The sequence below is a fragment of the Ochlerotatus camptorhynchus genome, unplaced genomic scaffold (assembly GCF_037179485.1).
Source record: "Ochlerotatus camptorhynchus isolate MF236.1 unplaced genomic scaffold, CSIRO-AGI_Acam_v1.1 ptg000379l, whole genome shotgun sequence".
NCBI lineage: Eukaryota > Metazoa > Arthropoda > Insecta > Diptera > Culicidae > Ochlerotatus > Ochlerotatus camptorhynchus.
In genome coordinates, this window is record NW_027040867.1 from 3,453,103 (window position 1) to 3,470,926 (window position 17,824).

Here is a 17,824-nt window from a genome sequence, read left to right on the forward strand (position 1 = left end):
AATCAATTAAACAAACATTCGAATGGATGCTGATGGAAACTTTTGGGAGAGGTTGGAAAGAGCATCCAGCGCACTCAGAAAAAAAAACTTCAGGAGAAAGTTAGAAGAAGCTGACACATTTCCGACACCCAAGACGGATTGTACAGTAGGCATTGGTTGTCAGGATAAGTTCATTTGTTTACATCATGGCTTCACACGTCGCGATTCGATCCTGTACGCTCGAAACGAAAATCCCGGTCTATTTGGAGACCCGGAAGAATGTAAAATCAGAAAGAAGTTGAAATTCCCCAAAAAGTTCCTTGTCTGGCATGAATCCGCAGTTGTGGGTTGAAAAGCGAAACTTTTGTTACTTCTGAGACCATGAACCAGAAAATTTACCAGGAGGAGTGCCTACGGAAAAGACGACTGCCTTTCCAATGTTGCCACTGCTCAAATTCAACCAAACAGACCAATTGAAGGATACTGGTCCATTGTGAATCACATACTGAAGAAAAGGAAGAAATAACTTTAAACTAGAGTTCGTTGGAAATGCTATACTAATATCAACATGAAGGTTTAGTGTGATAATTTATTAGCTAGAGAAAGTTATGAAAAGGATAGGTTGATAGTTCCACTAGAGTACGGCAGTGTGAACATTTAGCGAGAGCCAGTAATGCGACAGTACTAGTCAAACGCACACTCCTTCATCTTTACCTAGCTCATACATTAATGGATGAGGGTACTGTAGTAGATAGAGTTGAGTTAAAAATAAAATAAAATAAATGATTTAAAATAAAGACAAAACAAATAAACTAACCCTTCATTATTGAGAGAAAAAAAAATAGTAAATAAATGATACCCAGCGATAGACAAGTTTGCAAAAAGTCATTATGACTCGCGAACATTTCTCATGGATAACTAGATGTAATAGAAAAACGGTTACTAGTCAACCAATGAGGATCGCCTATAACGCGGGGGAACGAAAAACCGCGGGCACACGTATCATATAAAAGCGCGACCCGTGTCGCGCATTAGGCATTCATACAACTGATGTGAATAGAGTAGCATCCAATAGCAGCAATAACCGCGAGCAGTGCCGCGCATCAAATCAGCGAGAGGACGCCTTCCAGCAGCAGCAATAACCGCGAGTAGTGTCGCACATCGAACAGAGAGAGAGAGAGAGAGCAAACGGCAGCAAGACCACGACCCGTTGCCGTGAAACGGAGCGGTGAACCATCGGTTGCGAGAGAGCGCCTTCCAGCAGTAACCGCGAGCAGTGTCGCGCATCGAATCAGCGAGAGGAGGCCTTCCAGCAGCAGCAGTAACCGCGAGTAGTACCGCGCAACGATCCAGCGTGTTCAACAAACAGCCTTTTTCAAGGCTAACAGTTGGTTTTGAATTTTCACATCGAATTCAAGTTGCACTCCGAGACGGTGTGGACAGGATCCAGCGTATCAGCAGTCACCATGGCCGAGATTGTCGACTGGCAAATTGAAAGCGTGCCCGGACACGACAATGGCGCAGCTTTGGATGGAACAGCAGCTCCCGTAAAGTAAGTATAAAAAAAAAAAAAAAAAAAAAAAAGCATTTGATCTAGAAAACAGAACAGACTTCGATGGAAATAGGCGAAGTACTGCTAGAGCAATCTTAAACAATTTTAAGTGTTTCATGAGCTTCGGTGGCTATAGACGAAGCTCAAATGATGTTATGTCTCTGTAGATAAAGACAGAGCATAAAAAAAAAAAAAAAACCTGCATAACTAACTAAGAAATGTGTTTTCTCTTGTGTTGTTTAGGAAGTCTTCCAAGAAACAAATCATGAAAGAGCTAAAAGAAGCTCTTGAGAAGAACAACTCTTATCGTGAACAGATGGCCAATCTGACAGCGGGATCAGATCAAGGTCTTAGCAATGGATTTCCCCAGGCTTGCTCCAGCACAATGCGTGACGACACGTTACTACTATCAACAATGAACAACTGGACATTAGGCACACTCAACATCCCGGAGTGTGTCCCTTCAGAGGGAGAAATGGAAGTTGACAAGCGAGCATACGAATATTGGAAGGACATCTTGATTTCATCTCTGAAACTAATCAATGCTGTTGATGAACAAACAATGTTCGGAGTATTCAAGATTAAGGCTGGCCCAAAGCTTCGTGAAATATTCAACACAACCACCACTACACCAGGAATGCCTGATGAGAAATCAGAACCATTTTCGAATGCAATGGCTCGACTGAATGCATATTATGGATCGAGAACTTACACCCTTTCCCAGCGGGGAAAACTGATGATGATGAGCCAAACGAGTGTGGAAAGCAGTGTTGAATTTGTGAGGCGTGTGGCGTCTGCAGCAAAATTATGCAATTACGGAACAGATGACGAAATGGAAGCCGTTGTGAGAGTTATCACAAAAGGTGCTACCGATGGAAGAGTAAGAGTCCTAGCCCATCGGAACTGGGTGAAGCAAGGTTCTATGAAGGACCTTATCGATTTGGTGCGAGACAGAGAGATCGAGAAAACCAACGAAGACGAATTTCAAAGAACCCATAGTCACGATAAAACGTTGTCGCTAGCATCTGTGACGTCACATAACAGGCATGAAGATCAAAGAAATACATCAATGTTCGGTCATAGCTGGCAAGGAAGAGGAGCTCAACGAGGTAATCGAGGTGGAAGAGGAGGAAGAGGATTCAGAGGGAACTCACGTTATCAAAACACTGCCAATTGTTGGAGATGTGGAAGCATTTATCATCGCTCGTCTGAATGTTCAGCTATGCAGAAGGAATGCAGAATTTGCGGACGTTTGGGCCACATTGCGCGCGTTTGTTCATCCAATCAGCCGAGAAATCCACAATATCAAGCCAGGGCGCTAAAGCGATTTGCGGACCAAGAGGAACCAGAAGTTGAGAGGAAGATTGCGGCGATTGAAATTGCGCCGACTGATCATGAGTTTGACGTCAAGGTACGTGAACATGCTGAAGTTCCTGAGTAATTTTCTATACACTTTCTTTTCATTAATTTCTAAGATTGGCAAAAAAAAAAAAAAGAAAAAAAAAATATTTATAAGATAATTAAAATAATACTGATCATAATAAAATGTAATGGAAACAAAATTGACTGATTCATATTAAATATATTACAGCAACCGCAGAAACCACAAGTCGCTCAAACAAACTTCCAGAGTATCAATAGTGTACATCCTCTGGTTCAACCATTGAGAAATCATATAATTCCGGACGAGAACAATGCTTTTATTGAAGGAAAAGTTGCTGGAGTGAAAGTCAAATTTTTTATAGATTCCGGTGCCCAAGTTAACACCATAACAAAAATATCCTTTGACAAAATGTTGGCTGACAAAGATGCTTCATCTAAACTTTTTACTTTGCGATCCTCCACTGATAAACCCTTAAAAGCATATGCTATGAATGGGCAGATCAACGTTATTGCAAATTTTTCGGCTGAGTTATTCATATCTAAAGAAAGGCCAGTAACGATTGAGAAGTTCTATGTTGTGGATGAAGTACGGGCACTCTTGGGATTCACATGAATCGGAAAAAGATCAGTAACTCGAGCTGAATCATGGGCTTTAAGACTTCAGCCATATCACTTCAGTGTCAGCAGGGTACCAGGAGAATCGAATGTTGCAGATGCTTTATCCAGATTGGTTGAAAAGACCAAGCCAGCGGAACCGTTTGATGATGAAGGCAATGACAAACATTTGCTTTATTTTCTTGACACTGGAGCAATGGAAATATCTTGGAACGAGATAGAGAACCACTCGGAAATCGACGACGAGTTAGCGAAAGTAAGGATGGCGATCAGAACGGGTCACTGGGAGGATGGCTTACGAAGGTAGAAAACAAATAACAAAGTACTGTGATAAATTTAATGTATGTTAATTTATGATTAAAATCCATTCATGCAGGTACGAATCGCAAGCAAAGGTGCTTAGTATTTTCGGAAGCTTGGTTTTCAAAAATGACCAGATTGTCCTTCCTGAAGCTTTAAGGCAAAAAGCCGTCCAATCAGCTCATCAGGGTCACATGGGAATTGGATCAACAAAAAGGATTTTGCGAGAACATTTCTGGTGGCCAGGGATGAGCACATCAGCGGAATCATATATAAAACGCTGTGAAACCTGTCTTTTGCTTTCAAAGAAGAATCCTCCGATTCCTCTAACAAGCAGAGAGTTTCCGCATGGTCCATGGGAGATACTACAGATTGATTTTTTTACTGATAAGGAGTTCGGATTTGGAGAGTTTCTTGTAGTGGTTGACACTTACTCGCGTTACCTTCATGTCATCGAGATGAGAAATATGGATGCGGATTCAACTATCAAAGCACTCAATACAATCTTTGATGTATGGGGTTACCCGTTGGCTATGCAAAGTGACAATGGTCCCCCGTTTCAAAGCGACAAATTTGTGAAAACCTGGGAGAACAAAGGCGTAAAAATTCGTAAGTCCATTCCACTAAGCCCACAGACAAACGGAGCTGTCGAAAGGCAAAATGAGGGAATAAAAAAGGCCCTGGCGGCCTCCAAGTTGGATAATATAAATTGGAAGACAGCTCTTAACAAGTATGTTCACATACATAATAAAGTACGACCACTCACACGACTTGGAGTGACGCCATTTGAGCTACTTCTCGGCTGGAAATTCAGAGGAACTTTTCCTTGCTTATGGAGAGCTGATGCTTCTATGGAACTGGATCGAGAAGATATTAGAGAGAAGGACGCTTTTTCTAAGTTTGAAAGCAAAAAGTACGCTGATGGTCAAAGACGTGCCAAGGATTCAAATCTTACCGTTGGAGATAAGGTAGTCTTAACACAATCTAGGCGAATAAAATCAGATCCAACATTCGGTTCTGAAAAGTTTACGATAGTAGCTAGAGATGGAGCTAAATTGATCGTCAGGAGCAACCGTGGGGTCCTGTATACGAGGAACGTAGGAGATGCCAAAAGAGCTATCGAGGAGTATGAAGAGCCTTCTAATGAACACACTCAAGACCAAGATAATGATTTGGACAACATAGGACCATCAGCAGATGGTGAACCATCAAATGGAAGAGGACAGCAGAGCCAATCTGACAGCAGAAGCTTGACGGAATCACGACCTAGACGGCAAACTAGAATCCCGGATAAATTAAAAGACATGATTTTATATTACATTTATGAGTGAAGAGTAGAGGTAAGATGGATTGTAGTAGATAGAGTTGAGTTAAAAATAAAATAAAATAAATGATTTAAAATAAAGACAAAACAAATAAACTAACCCTTCATTATTGAGAGAAAAAAAAAATAGTAAATAAATGATACCCAGCGATAGACAAGTTTGCAAAAAGTCATTATGACTCGCGAACATTTCTCATGGATAACTAGATGTAATAGAAAAACGGTTACTAGTCAACCCATGAGGATCGCCTATAACGCGGGGGAACGAAAAACCGCGGGCACACGTATCATATAAAAGCGCGACCCGTGTCGCGCATTAGGCATTCATACAACTGATGTGAATAGAGTAGCATCCAATAGCAGCAATAACCGCGAGCAGTGCCGCGCATCAAATCAGCGAGAGGACGCCTTCCAGCAGCAGCAATAACCGCGAGTAGTGTCGCACATCGAACAGAGAGAGAGAGAGAGAGCAAACGGCAGCAAGACCACGACCCGTTGCCGTGAAACGGAGCGGTGAACCATCGGTTGCGAGAGAGCGCCTTCCAGCAGTAACCGCGAGCAGTGTCGCGCATCGAATCAGCGAGAGGAGGCCTTCCAGCAGCAGCAGTAACCGCGAGTAGTACCGCGCAACGATCCAGCGTGTTCAACAAACAGCCTTTTTCAAGGCTAACAGTTGGTTTTGAATTTTCACATCGAATTCAAGTTGCACTCCGAGACGGTGTGGACAGGATCCAGCGTATCAGCAGTCACCATGGCCGAGATTCTCGACTGGCAAATTGAAAGCGTGCCCGGACACGACAGGTACTTGAAGTTTTTCTTCAAATCCACAGGCAAAAGAGGGCGACTTGTTCATATACTGTCTGCGGCTGTGGAATATTTCTAGCATTTTGAATGTAACAACTCAAGGTGGGAGTAACCGTCAACAATGCTGGTACAGTACGAAACATCACGCTACTGCTTTTCTCTTTGAGCTGACTACGTTGGTCATGACGAGAGGAGCAACACAATAGTTGGGTTAAATAAAAAGCGTGAATTTATAAAGACACTACATTTTATCCATTTGACAGGTCTTCTGCTCGATTGGAATGACTTTTCCGATTACTTTGAGCGATAATCGGTTGTTCTAATATTGGCATGGTGTCTCTATATAAATTCTGGCTCTTTAGGGTAAAAAGAGTGAACCATTGAGTTAAAGCAATTTTTCACACAGATGGCGCTGTCACATTACCCATATAAAAATTTGACGACAACCTAAAGAAATAATTCATGGACTTTGCCGTTCCCTTTTTTCCAAGCTACAATTAAATAAAAAAGGGGTTTTCCCATACATTTTTTACATTTGGAGACTGGCAGAGAGCCAATAATTTCTCAAATGAGAGAGAAAATTCTCTCTCACGAGCTCAATCTTTCAACATGCCATGTATTTTGAAAACAATGGACTTGTGATTTCCCTGTCACAGATAATAAAATAGAGTACCTGATACTGCAAGACATGTCTGGTATCTCTATATATGCATTCCGATTAACATCTGTAGCCGTTCCTTTTTTACATATTCTGCACAAAAGATACTAGGCCCCATTCATAGAAAACGGCGAGAAATCATGTCAGGGACGAGGTATTTTTTGTGCAGAATATGTAAAAAAGAAGGAACTTCGGATGCTAATCTATATGCACATATAGAGGTACCGACATGTTTTGCTGTGCGTCCTCTGTAAACAATTAACGGAAACAGATGATGCTTAGTTTCCGATAGCTTTCAGCGCAAACAACAGCAGTAACATCTGATAGAAAATAAATGCAGAAACTTGACAAAATGGTTAATTCTAATTAGAGCTGGAATTATGGCGTAGCAGTTTTTGTAAACAATAACTTCTTTCGATGATTTCTAGAAAGTTAAGGATCGCCAACGCAAAGGAAGACTTCCCCTACCCGATGGTTATGTTGGTTTGCATGAGCGTGCCTTGAGTTCCTAGAAATCGTCGATAGAAAATCATTGTTTACAAAACATGTTACGCCTTAATTCCAGCACTATCTAGAATTGCAGTATAACACACCACCGCCTGGAAATGCTTTCGGCAACGTGGAGCTTTAGGTAGTGATAAACGTCACGAAGGTTCTATGAACTGCTCGGATGTACATGAGATGAACTAGCCAAGTACCACAGAGAACCATAGAACAATACAGGGTCTTTAAGCAGTGAATATCTGAGAATTGTTTTGCGGCACGAAAAGTAAAACCCAGTAATCTTGATGCTACATGCTCTGTGAAAGTAAATCTCGTATCTAAAAGAATACCCAAATCCTTAACTGCATCCAGCATCATCATACACAATCCCACTCTGGATTGCCAATCAACACAACCCATCCACCTGCTGTACTGCAAGTTGACTGACTGACTGGATGATTAACTCTGCTCACCACTCGCTCGCCGTGCCTATAATGAATGATATTGATTGACGGTCTCAACTTACAGTGACAGCATCGTTTAGTAACGATTCGCCAAACACGACGATGTACAGTACTTCGTTGACGTGAATTTCCTCAAACACTGCCAGCACCGCCACCGGGTCGACAGCGGAAATCAGCGATGAGAACAGGAATACGTGCAAAAATGGCAGATCCACTCCGAAAATGCCGGTCAGTCCACACGCCCACAACGAAAAACCTAGTTTTGAGATCGAACGAACCAATCAATCGAGGACTTTGCTTCTAAACCATCGAAACCACTTACCAATTGTAGAAATGTTAAATATTGTACCGATCACAGCCATTAGTAGGATAGTACCGATGTTGTCGAAGAACATCCGATTTGGCATAAAGTATCCCGCATCGAGAATAATGGGTGGCAACATGTAGAAGAAGAACGTGTTTGGCGTCAGCGGGGACACGTGCAGGTTGGTGGCAAACCGCAACAGCACACCGATGATGACACCCACCACGATCAGCAGGCAGGACTCGGGGAACATTTTGCTCAGCTTCGGCGTCATGTGGAAACCTGTTGAAGGAAAGACGAAAAGGAAATTTTGTTAGAGTGTGTTTATTGTGGTTTTCGGTACAAGGCGATCGTGAAATAAGATGAAACGTTTTATTACGCATTGGGAACTAAAGGTGAGAAAAACAGCTCATCGGGCTGAGCGGATCAGACCCGTCCAGCTCACTAAGGGGAGCCGATTCTTTTGAACAGCTCGCATTGTAATTATAGAATGGTATACGCAGCTCCGGTGTGGGAATCATGTGCACAGACTCACAGGAACAAAATCCAGGTCGCTCAGAATAGAGTGCTGAGGATGGTACTTGATCGTCCTTTCGATACAAGAATTTACGATCTCCATCTAGAGGCGAGCGTTCCTAAATTAGATTTCATAATTGTTGACATTAAGACTAGGTTTGTGCAAAAATACAATACATCATAACATGCTTTGATAAGCAATTTGTATATAGTAGGTTAGGTGTATATAATAGTTGTAAATAGTAGTTTTAAGTAATCCATTTTTTTTTTCAAATTTATATCAAACCAATTCCACCAAGGTGGTAATTATCTAAACAGGTCTGATAGGACAAGGAACAGTAGTTAATGATAATTGAAATTGCAAAAGAACTGAAGTTGAAAATACGCTTCTGTGTCACTTGATAAGTTATACGTGTAAACCACACAAATTCAAGAAATATGGATCATTTAAAGTAAAAAAAAAAATGAATGTTATCAGTTGCAATTTCATTCGCTGTAGGGACAGTCGTCGGGGGCAAGGGGGCCTCATAGCCTAGTCAGTAAAGGCACGGTATTACCAAGCCGGAGGCGGCGGGTTCGATTCCCGGTCCGGTCGAGGGAATCTTTCGGGTTGGAAATTTTCTCGACTTCCCTGGACATAGAGTATCATTGTGCTTGCCACATAATATACAAATTCATGTATTGGTATATTGGCATCGTAAGCTCTCAATTAATAACTCTGGAAGTGCATTTAGAACACTAAGTTGAGAGCACGCAATAAGCTAATATGCGCTAAGCAATAAGCTTAAAAAGCGAATAAGAAGAGAAGAAGAAGGGACAGTCGTCACAATTAATTTGAAAGACCCAGAAAGTGGACACGAACATCGAAATCAGAAGCATTACCAACGGCAACGACATCCGTCGAACGTTCGCAACTGAGTTTGACTACAATGATCACCTGCGTTATGCTGCTGCCAGGAAAGTCAACTGAGCACGCTGTCTCTGGAGACACCCAAGTTGGGTGTCTCCAGAGCAGGGCTCTACAATTTCGAAGCTCTAAAATGAACTCGTGTTTTGTTTATCTCATACATACGTGTTCGACGCTTCATTTCTATAACGCCTAGCTAGACTATCAGCAAGAAACGAAAATAAAAAAGCAGGACGCTTAGAAGGAAAGGCTGGCTGTGGAACTTCTCGTCGTTGCTTTGCTCATCGCTTTCAATGTAACTAACGTCGATTTTCTAGTTAAACGAACCTCATTATGGCTTTCAATCCCCTTTCACGAACACTCTATCACCGGTCTTTCAATTTGTTTAAAATACGTTATGTCCCGTTTTAGATCATTTTTTTTAGATAAATATATGGATGGAAGATAAATTAGAAATATGACGTGTAATCTTCAAGTGTTTTGACGTGAGAAATGCATTAAATGTGTTATTTCATTTTCCGTCATATACGTCATGAAACCTCTGTTGATGTGTTTCATGAAAGAGAAAACTATCAAAGTCGAGCGCTCTTTCGCTCATCCGTTTCGACGAAGCTTGAAAGGAAGACCAATGGAGCGACGGGTGAAAGAGAGACAAGCGATTGAACATTTGTTTGTGCACGCCGACTGAGGTTCTAGAATGCTGCGAAGCTGTTCGACTTTAACAGAAAAAGAAAGCCAGTAGTCTCTTCGTCGCATCGATTTGGTCGATTGAAGCTGATGTTGTGACACCCTGCACCCAAGTACACCAGTTTGTTCGCTTCGATCCAAAATGGAGGTTTCATTTGCGACGGAGATGGTCACCACCAATTTGGTACGACCCTGAAGGACGTGCCCAAGTAACACTTGCAACATCTTGCATGAAAAATAAAAAAAAATTCAGTTGTAAATAAGTTTTATATTCATTGCTTTTAAAACATCCTGCTTTAGAAGCGTTGTATTGTTGTTTGTGAAGTATTCAACCTTTCTGACAAGCACTTGTTATGTTGAAGTTATAATTTGATATCGAATGTCTCAATCACCAGTTAATAACACATTTATAACTGATTGTATTTGGTGAAAACTGGCTAGCCTTATGTACAACATGTTTTCATATGTCATTATTAGAAACATGAATACATCTGAGATATAACTTATTGATAATATGTTATTAATAAGATATATTTCAGTTGTACTCATGTTTCCAAAAATGACATATGAAAACATGTTATATATAAGCCGAGCAAGTTTTCATCAAAAACAATCAGTTATAAAAGTGTTATAAATAGGCAATTGAGAGTTGCCATACCTAATTATAACTTCAATATACGATACAAGTAATGTTCTTGTTTTTCGTATTTTAAAAATGTTTTGATAACAATTATGAAATTTCTCAATGCATTCTGCAAACTGCACTACAATATGGCTGACCAATGAAGCAATGTATAGAATGAAAAAAAAAACATTTAATTTGTGCTTTCAACATCACATGTACGTTTTGTAAAAGAGAGAAGTAAGATAATGAAAAAAAGAAAGTTGATATTCTATTTGTTTTTGTTTTGTGCAAAGTTGGTGAATTTTATCCAGGATTTTTTATGCAATTCAATTTTTTGTATTAAGCTTTTTATAAAAGCCAATGAGTTTTTTAGAAGTAGAATGTATAGATTTACCATAAATTTGCAACCGCATAAATGTTTGCAGTACGGAATCTCAGTTTTTACAACATGTCCAATACAGTAGGTTGCGTTATAGTCATAAATAAGTTGCGCAAGTCAAGCATATGTTATGTATAGATCCCACCTCTTGCGCTTTTTTGGTATAAATAAGTTGTATATAAGTGACTAGACGTAAATGTTTACCGCTGACATTGTCATAAATAAGTTATGTAAACCTGTTTATGACGAATTGTGTTGCTTGGGTGGACATCGGAGCTCTCTGAGTAGCTTCACCATCTTTCGGACGTTCCACTGGAGTCGTTCCGTTAGGCTGACTACAACATTGATCACCTGCACAATTTCAATTGTTTTTTTACTCAACAGGTGTGTAATGGTGTATGCACGCCATCCCGAAATGGTGTAAGCACGCCATCCTGAAAGTACCGGCATGTAAATATCTGGGATCTAAAATGGCCTTTTTTAGTGCCACTATATTTATACGCTATAGAATTTCTTTTAAGATGGTGCATAAAACAGGTTAAACAAATTGAAATATTGTTGAAATGGAGAGAAATAACAGCAAAGAATCATCAATCAGTGCAAATAGCAGTGTTCGGAAAATCACCATCAGCTTTGGGTCATTGAGTCGCCGTGAGAGAATAAACTTGCGTAAATCATCCTGCTCTAAGCCTTCCCGCGGGCGTCAATTGGTAGCACGTTTATGCATTTCGTGTTAGTTCTCCATCCACTGAAGCAAATATAACAGCAATATCAACAAATAGCGCCAAAATAAAAGGAGCGCCAAAAGGCAACAACGATTAATACCTATTCGTTCGGTACCATCCAACTCCAACAACCCTTTCAATGGACACCAGAAAAAAAAAACAACAAACGGTCCTTTTCAGAGCCACCATTTGAAAATCAAAAGGCCCCTTTCAGGACCAACAACCATCAAACAAACGACCCTTTTCAGGGCTACCAATAAAAAAACGGAAAGAGTTTAGATAATAGATTATCGATCAATTAAAAGAACTAAAGGCTAACATATTTGCGGTCCTACGTCAAGCTTCCATTCGTGCCCCTAGGCACAGACCCTTCTACTTTTGACGTAGGACTACGTCTTTAATTTCTATACTGGGGGTCACATTGAAAAAATCAAACCTCAGACATGTAACGAAAAATCCCAAACACGGACGCAACGATAGAGCACAAATCGAACACATTGACCATGATCACATGAGCGAGCTTAATGCTCGGTTGATCGCTCACATTTTCACCAATGAAAGGAAGGGAGGAGAAAAGCACCGATAATAAAAACGCTTGCCAGTGTTTTCTTCGTCACTTGCTTTCGAGCAACGGACGGATAAGCGTCGAACACGACGTATGAGTGTAACAGCACGCATCGCACCAATACGAAGACGACGGACGACGACGAAAACACTCCCATCGACCGGAGGAAAGGCTTCCTGCGATAGGCAGCATGGCTAGGCCGCCGTCATCCGGTTGGCATCGAGTTGCACTGGTGTGGTCACCATTTGTAAAACAACCGGCCCTTTTAATGGTCACCAATTCAAAAACGGAGAGTTAAGAATTAAATGATCAACATATTTGTTCCGTACACTAGCGGTCCTACGTCAACCTTCCGTTCGTGCCCCTAAGCACAGACCCTTCTACTTTTTTTTTTCCTCTTTTTTGCTTCTTAAATCAATATTGTTTTTTTAAATGTTGAACTCATCAGACATTTTTTTTTAATATCTTGTTCCCCATGCAGTCAATAGTTGTGAGATCAAAACTGATAGTTTAAATAAATGCATTATCTAAGTTCTTCTTTTAGAAGAACTTGACAGAATTATACATTCAGATGAGAGTTACTTTCAGCTTCGTCAATACCAATTATCGACAGGGGGTCAATGAATTCTTTGAGCGTACCTATTTAGTATGAGGACACATCAAGTTTCCGAGCATCGTTTAACCAAAATTGAGCGCCGAAGGACTTTGTTTACCCTCATGACAATAATAGGTTAAGCTATTGCCGTAGCCGTCATTTACCCTAGGCAGCTTGTAAATCGGTTCAATTATGAGCACAGGACAGTTCAAATCCATCCATCGAATCTGTAGCACAATTTTCTTTATTGATTTATTACATACTAGCACCCGGGGGTCTTTCAACTGCAAAATCTCCATCCGCCACACGAACGGTGCCATAGAACGAGATATTTCTTTTGTGCTCTGATTTGGCCAGGCATGTGAGCATCAACTACAGCCAGCCTGCTGCCACAACCTCGGTCAATCGAATTGTTTTGTTGAAAAGTGTCAAGTGGGCTCTCATGGTATGGCCTGTCATATTTTAATTAAGATTGATTCCAATTCAATTACTTGCATCGATATCAGACAATGATGCCTGTCCCCGAGTGTGGGAGATGGGAATTCGCTCATCCAACGGCTTTCTGCCGGCAATGGGAATTGAAATGCGGGTTTGTACCTTGATCATCGAACACTTCACTGCGCACCCATCGAACGGATATTGATGCACGAATATGACTATGGGTACTGATTCATGTATGAGCGCAGAATTGAATTTATGCGTCCAACCTCGTTCTGAATAATTGAAGTGGACGTCTGCCAAACAGTTGGGAGGTATCCGTCCCTGCTGTGTTGAAAGAAGAATGCACCACCGATGGCCGCAGCACAGAAATAAACCAGCAATCGCTGCCATTTAAAAATTCATTCAACCCGGTGCTTTATTGATTAATAAATAATATCAATTTTTTTTCCAAACGAGCTAACAACAACGCTCGCAGCAACCAGAATAGCGGTGAACGCTCTGGAAATAGCCAGAGTTGAATGCGTTTTCCAGCTTCAACATGCAACACTCAACAGTAGTTGTGCAAGGCAATTAATATTATTTTAAGTTTTTTGTGCCAAAAGCTGAATTAAATTTGTTATTCTTATTTTGGCATTACGTCCCCACTGGAATTTCACGCGGGCTCTCAACTTAGTATTCACTGGGCACTTCTACAGTTGTTAATTGTGTGACAAATACAGTCATAATATGCCCAGAGATTCGATTAGTTTTTCAACCCGAAAAATTCGTAGACCGGATTGGTAACCGAACTCAGCCACCTCCAGCATGGTCTTGCTTTATAGCTGCACGTATACTGGCTGAGCTAAGGGAGCCCCCCAATTAGTTTATAGTGGTGTAATAAAAATTCTTCCCACACATACACTGAGGTAAAAGAACGTATGAATTTCATAAGAACCACTTATAAATTTTAGCCACAAGAAATTGGTATTTATTTTATTGATTTGCCTTGTGAAATGTAATGTTGACAAACAAATCATAGAACGGAGCAGACTGAAACTGAATCATGGACGATCACGAGACCCGTGTGCTGACTACTCGTCTTTCAACGTTTGGTGAAATGAAATGGTTAAAGGTGTATAAGAGCTACCACATGTTAGACAAAAATCACTCTAAGCTACGCTTATGAAATTCACATATTATTCGTTCATACGTCGAGCCTCATGCAATTCTTAAGCTTATTTGCCGCAGTGTACAGCTTAAACTGCTGCTTGTTAAAAATTAAAACAAAGACAATTGAAATGACTCAAAACAAACACTTAATTTCATTAGTCTCAATTACGGAATGATGAACTGTTTTCGTCAAACATATACATGTTCTTTCTGTACGTAGATCAGATGTTCCGTGATCAACAACCGCTAGTTGAAATTTTTAATTTTCATCCAAGTGATAGCACTCTCGATTTAGTCTTCGTTGTCGTCGTCGGCGTCGTTTTGTAGTCAGAAAGAGAGTCATGACAGCAGGCTCGCTGATGGTAGTTTTGTTTGTCCCGTTTGGTGTTTTGTTTGTACGATACTAAATTAATAATATCATGAGTAATAGCTCTGATTGGTGGTGGTTTGATCCAGTATGTGTTGATCTGAATTGGATTGTCTTATGATGTAGACATGCACGCCAGACACATTCATAAACTAGCCAGCACCGGTGGTGTAGTGGTAAGCGTGACTGCTTTCTCACCCCAATGGGTCTGGGTTCAATCCCAGCCGAGGTCGGTAGGATTTTTCTGAGGCATAAAAATCTCTGGTCACGTCTTCCTTCGGAAGGGAAGCAAAGCCGTTGGTCCCGGCCCATGTGTGTTTGAATGGGTGCGATATCCTATTCCTTTCTTGCACATTTGATTTCCGTCAATGGATGGCAATCGATGTCCGTCGGTGATTGGCACTAGAGTTTGCGGAACAGAGACCGACGTTAAATAAAGCAAAGAATAACAGTCATAAACTGATGGGAATAGGAAGAGATACCATTCCCACAGACAAACAGACACTAAGATTTTTTTTTTTTACAGTGTACTGTAATTTTTTACCGAATATGGAACAGCTAATAATCCATTCGGTAATTTATTTTAAAGTTACAATTCGTTACAATTCACTGATCTGGACTGTAAATTTTACTGAACGATTGGTAAAATTTACATTAGCGTTCGGTAACGTTTTACCGAAATGTCTGCATTTTATTCTCCTCATAAAATCATATAAATATGATTTTAATTATGTTTTTCTGTTTGCGTTCTTTAAACTAAATGAACACAACTAATTTGACACGTATAAACTTATTAGTTTTTCTAAATTTCCATAGTCAAATTATGGAAAAGATGAAATCCTTAAGAAGAACCCGGATGCGGTTATCGACGCCGTGGAAAACCACGGACAATTCAATTTTTTTTTTAATTGATGAGGACATTAGGCGGCTTAACGTTGGCTGAGAGCAATAGAAAACAGTCAAATTCAATTAAACGAATTATCCGTTCGACGTAGATTAAACGGATTGTATCAACACAGTTAAGCAATTATTTTTCACCAGAGATCCGAAGAACTTCCATGTTCAAAATCGCGACAAAGTTTGAGTTTGACAGCAAGAAATTTGCAAATGGCGGTAGAGTGTAAACGTCAAACTCAACACTGCAAACGAATCTTGCTCAGAGAGTGAGTCACTTTTACTCATTCGTCTGAAAAATATCTAAAAGTGTAATAGTACGTTCAGACTACAGAGTTATAACATGTTATAGCGCTATCTTGATGGTGGTTTCTGTTTTGCAATTAGTTGACAACCGTTATAACATGTTATAACTCTCCAGTCTGGACAGCGTTTAAGTTACTCATGCACTGAGGGGCCTACCATTTTAGAAATATATGCATTCGAATGAGTAAAACTGACTCACAACTAAGTAAAAGAGACTCCGTCACTGAGTTAATTCCGTTTCAGTGAAGGGAATTTGCTATGCGCGACCAACTATGAAAAAAATAAATGCGTGTTCGATGAAAATCATGTCTTATGTTTGTATGTCTGTGCTATTTCTTTGCTCATTTCATGGATCCCTTTCCAGACTGCTGCGATGGATTTTAAATTGATCAACACATCAGATCAACGCGTAGCTCTAGCATAGTCAATGCATTTGTTGAGTTTACTTTTTTTTTTGTTTTTCGATAGCTATTGGAATGTGGAGTTCAACTCACCAGCGAGGCGCGACACATGAATCTTAAAATCCTGGTATTTGTGTGGTGTTTACATCCGTGCTGATTTACTAGCGCTTGGGTACTAGAACTGTACAGGGCGTCAGCATCTACCAGTATGAGATTTAAGGAGCAACTGAAATTCGTGCTAGTTGGTTGAGCTGGTTGAGCGTTCACTAGCATAAGTGTAAACAGCCCATAATGGGGTGCTTACACCTATGCTGGAATGCTGGTGCTAGTGTATTAGCACTGTACTAAAAAGAAGTCAGCACAATGTAAACAGGACATCAGCATCTACCAGCATGATATATCAGGAGCAACTTTAATTCGTGCTAGTTGGTTGAGCTGGTTGAGCTAGTTGGTAGTGCTGAACCAGCATAATACCCGGTCTACCACTGGGCTGATTCAATTGTATAGCTGATTAAAAATTCCAGCCACACTGCATAAAGTACTCACCATTTAGGATGTTCTTTCCCCTTGATATGTTTTCCGTACTGAGTACCAATGCTACCACCAGGGAGGCAGCTCCTACACCTGGACCCTACCTATGTACTATGGGAGATTTTCATACAAGTTGGCGGACAAAAATATGTCCATAATTTTATCGCATTTTCCGGAATTTTCCTTGCTAGGTTTGGTCAAAATACGATGTCAGTAAAAAGTTTTCATCATTTCACGACCAACTTTTGAAAAGGGCTAAACTTTTTGTAATTTCAAATTTAATGATAATATTTTGAAATCGGTCACAGCTACAAGTTTGAATTCAAAGAATAAAAGCTTGAAGATAATTCGTACTTTAAAGCAAAGATAATTAAAAATTGGTTACACCGTAAAAACTCTTAAAACATACTTTTTATCAGGATACAAATATTTTTTTTAAACATTTTTTGTTGTTTCAAGGGGCAAATCAGGTTGGATTCACCCTTTGTATATATAAGTATGCTTTAGTGGTTTGAACTTATGTATTGATTATGGTACATACTAAATTCGTGTTTATCTTCTTCAAGGTGGGAAATATTGTAATCTCGAAGATTTAAATTTAACACCTTAAATCCGGCCCTGAGTGTATTTGTTTAAGATTCGCACAATGAATACTGCTACTGAACACAATTATAATCCATTTGCGTACGTGTGTTATTTATAAGGGTTTACATGTGCTCTTCTTCATCTGCCAATTTGCCACTATGCTTGCGGATGAACGGCAATACACACTTTTTCAGGCATTCTTCGATGTAAATTTGGAATGTCATCATCGAGAATGTGACGAAAAGTTTCGTTTTCAGGCCACAACTGCGAATCGCTTGCAAAATC

General features: G+C 40.2%; 1 protein-coding gene across 10 annotated transcripts in view; it reads right to left on the reverse strand.

The window, feature by feature from the left end:
- The window catches only part of Nhe2 (Na[+]/H[+] hydrogen exchanger 2), a 273,598-nt gene that overhangs the window by 92,407 nt on the left and 163,367 nt on the right, over positions 1–17,824 (reverse strand). For all 10 annotated transcript variants that reach the window (XM_065232881.1, XM_065232880.1, XM_065232878.1 and 7 more), the window contains 2 exons: positions 7,885–8,148; positions 7,625–7,818 (listed from right to left, as the gene is read on the reverse strand). In XM_065232881.1, the coding sequence (XP_065088953.1) occupies positions 7,625–7,818; positions 7,885–8,148 (458 nt within the window). The remainder of the gene's footprint in view (positions 1–7,624; positions 7,819–7,884; positions 8,149–17,824) is intronic.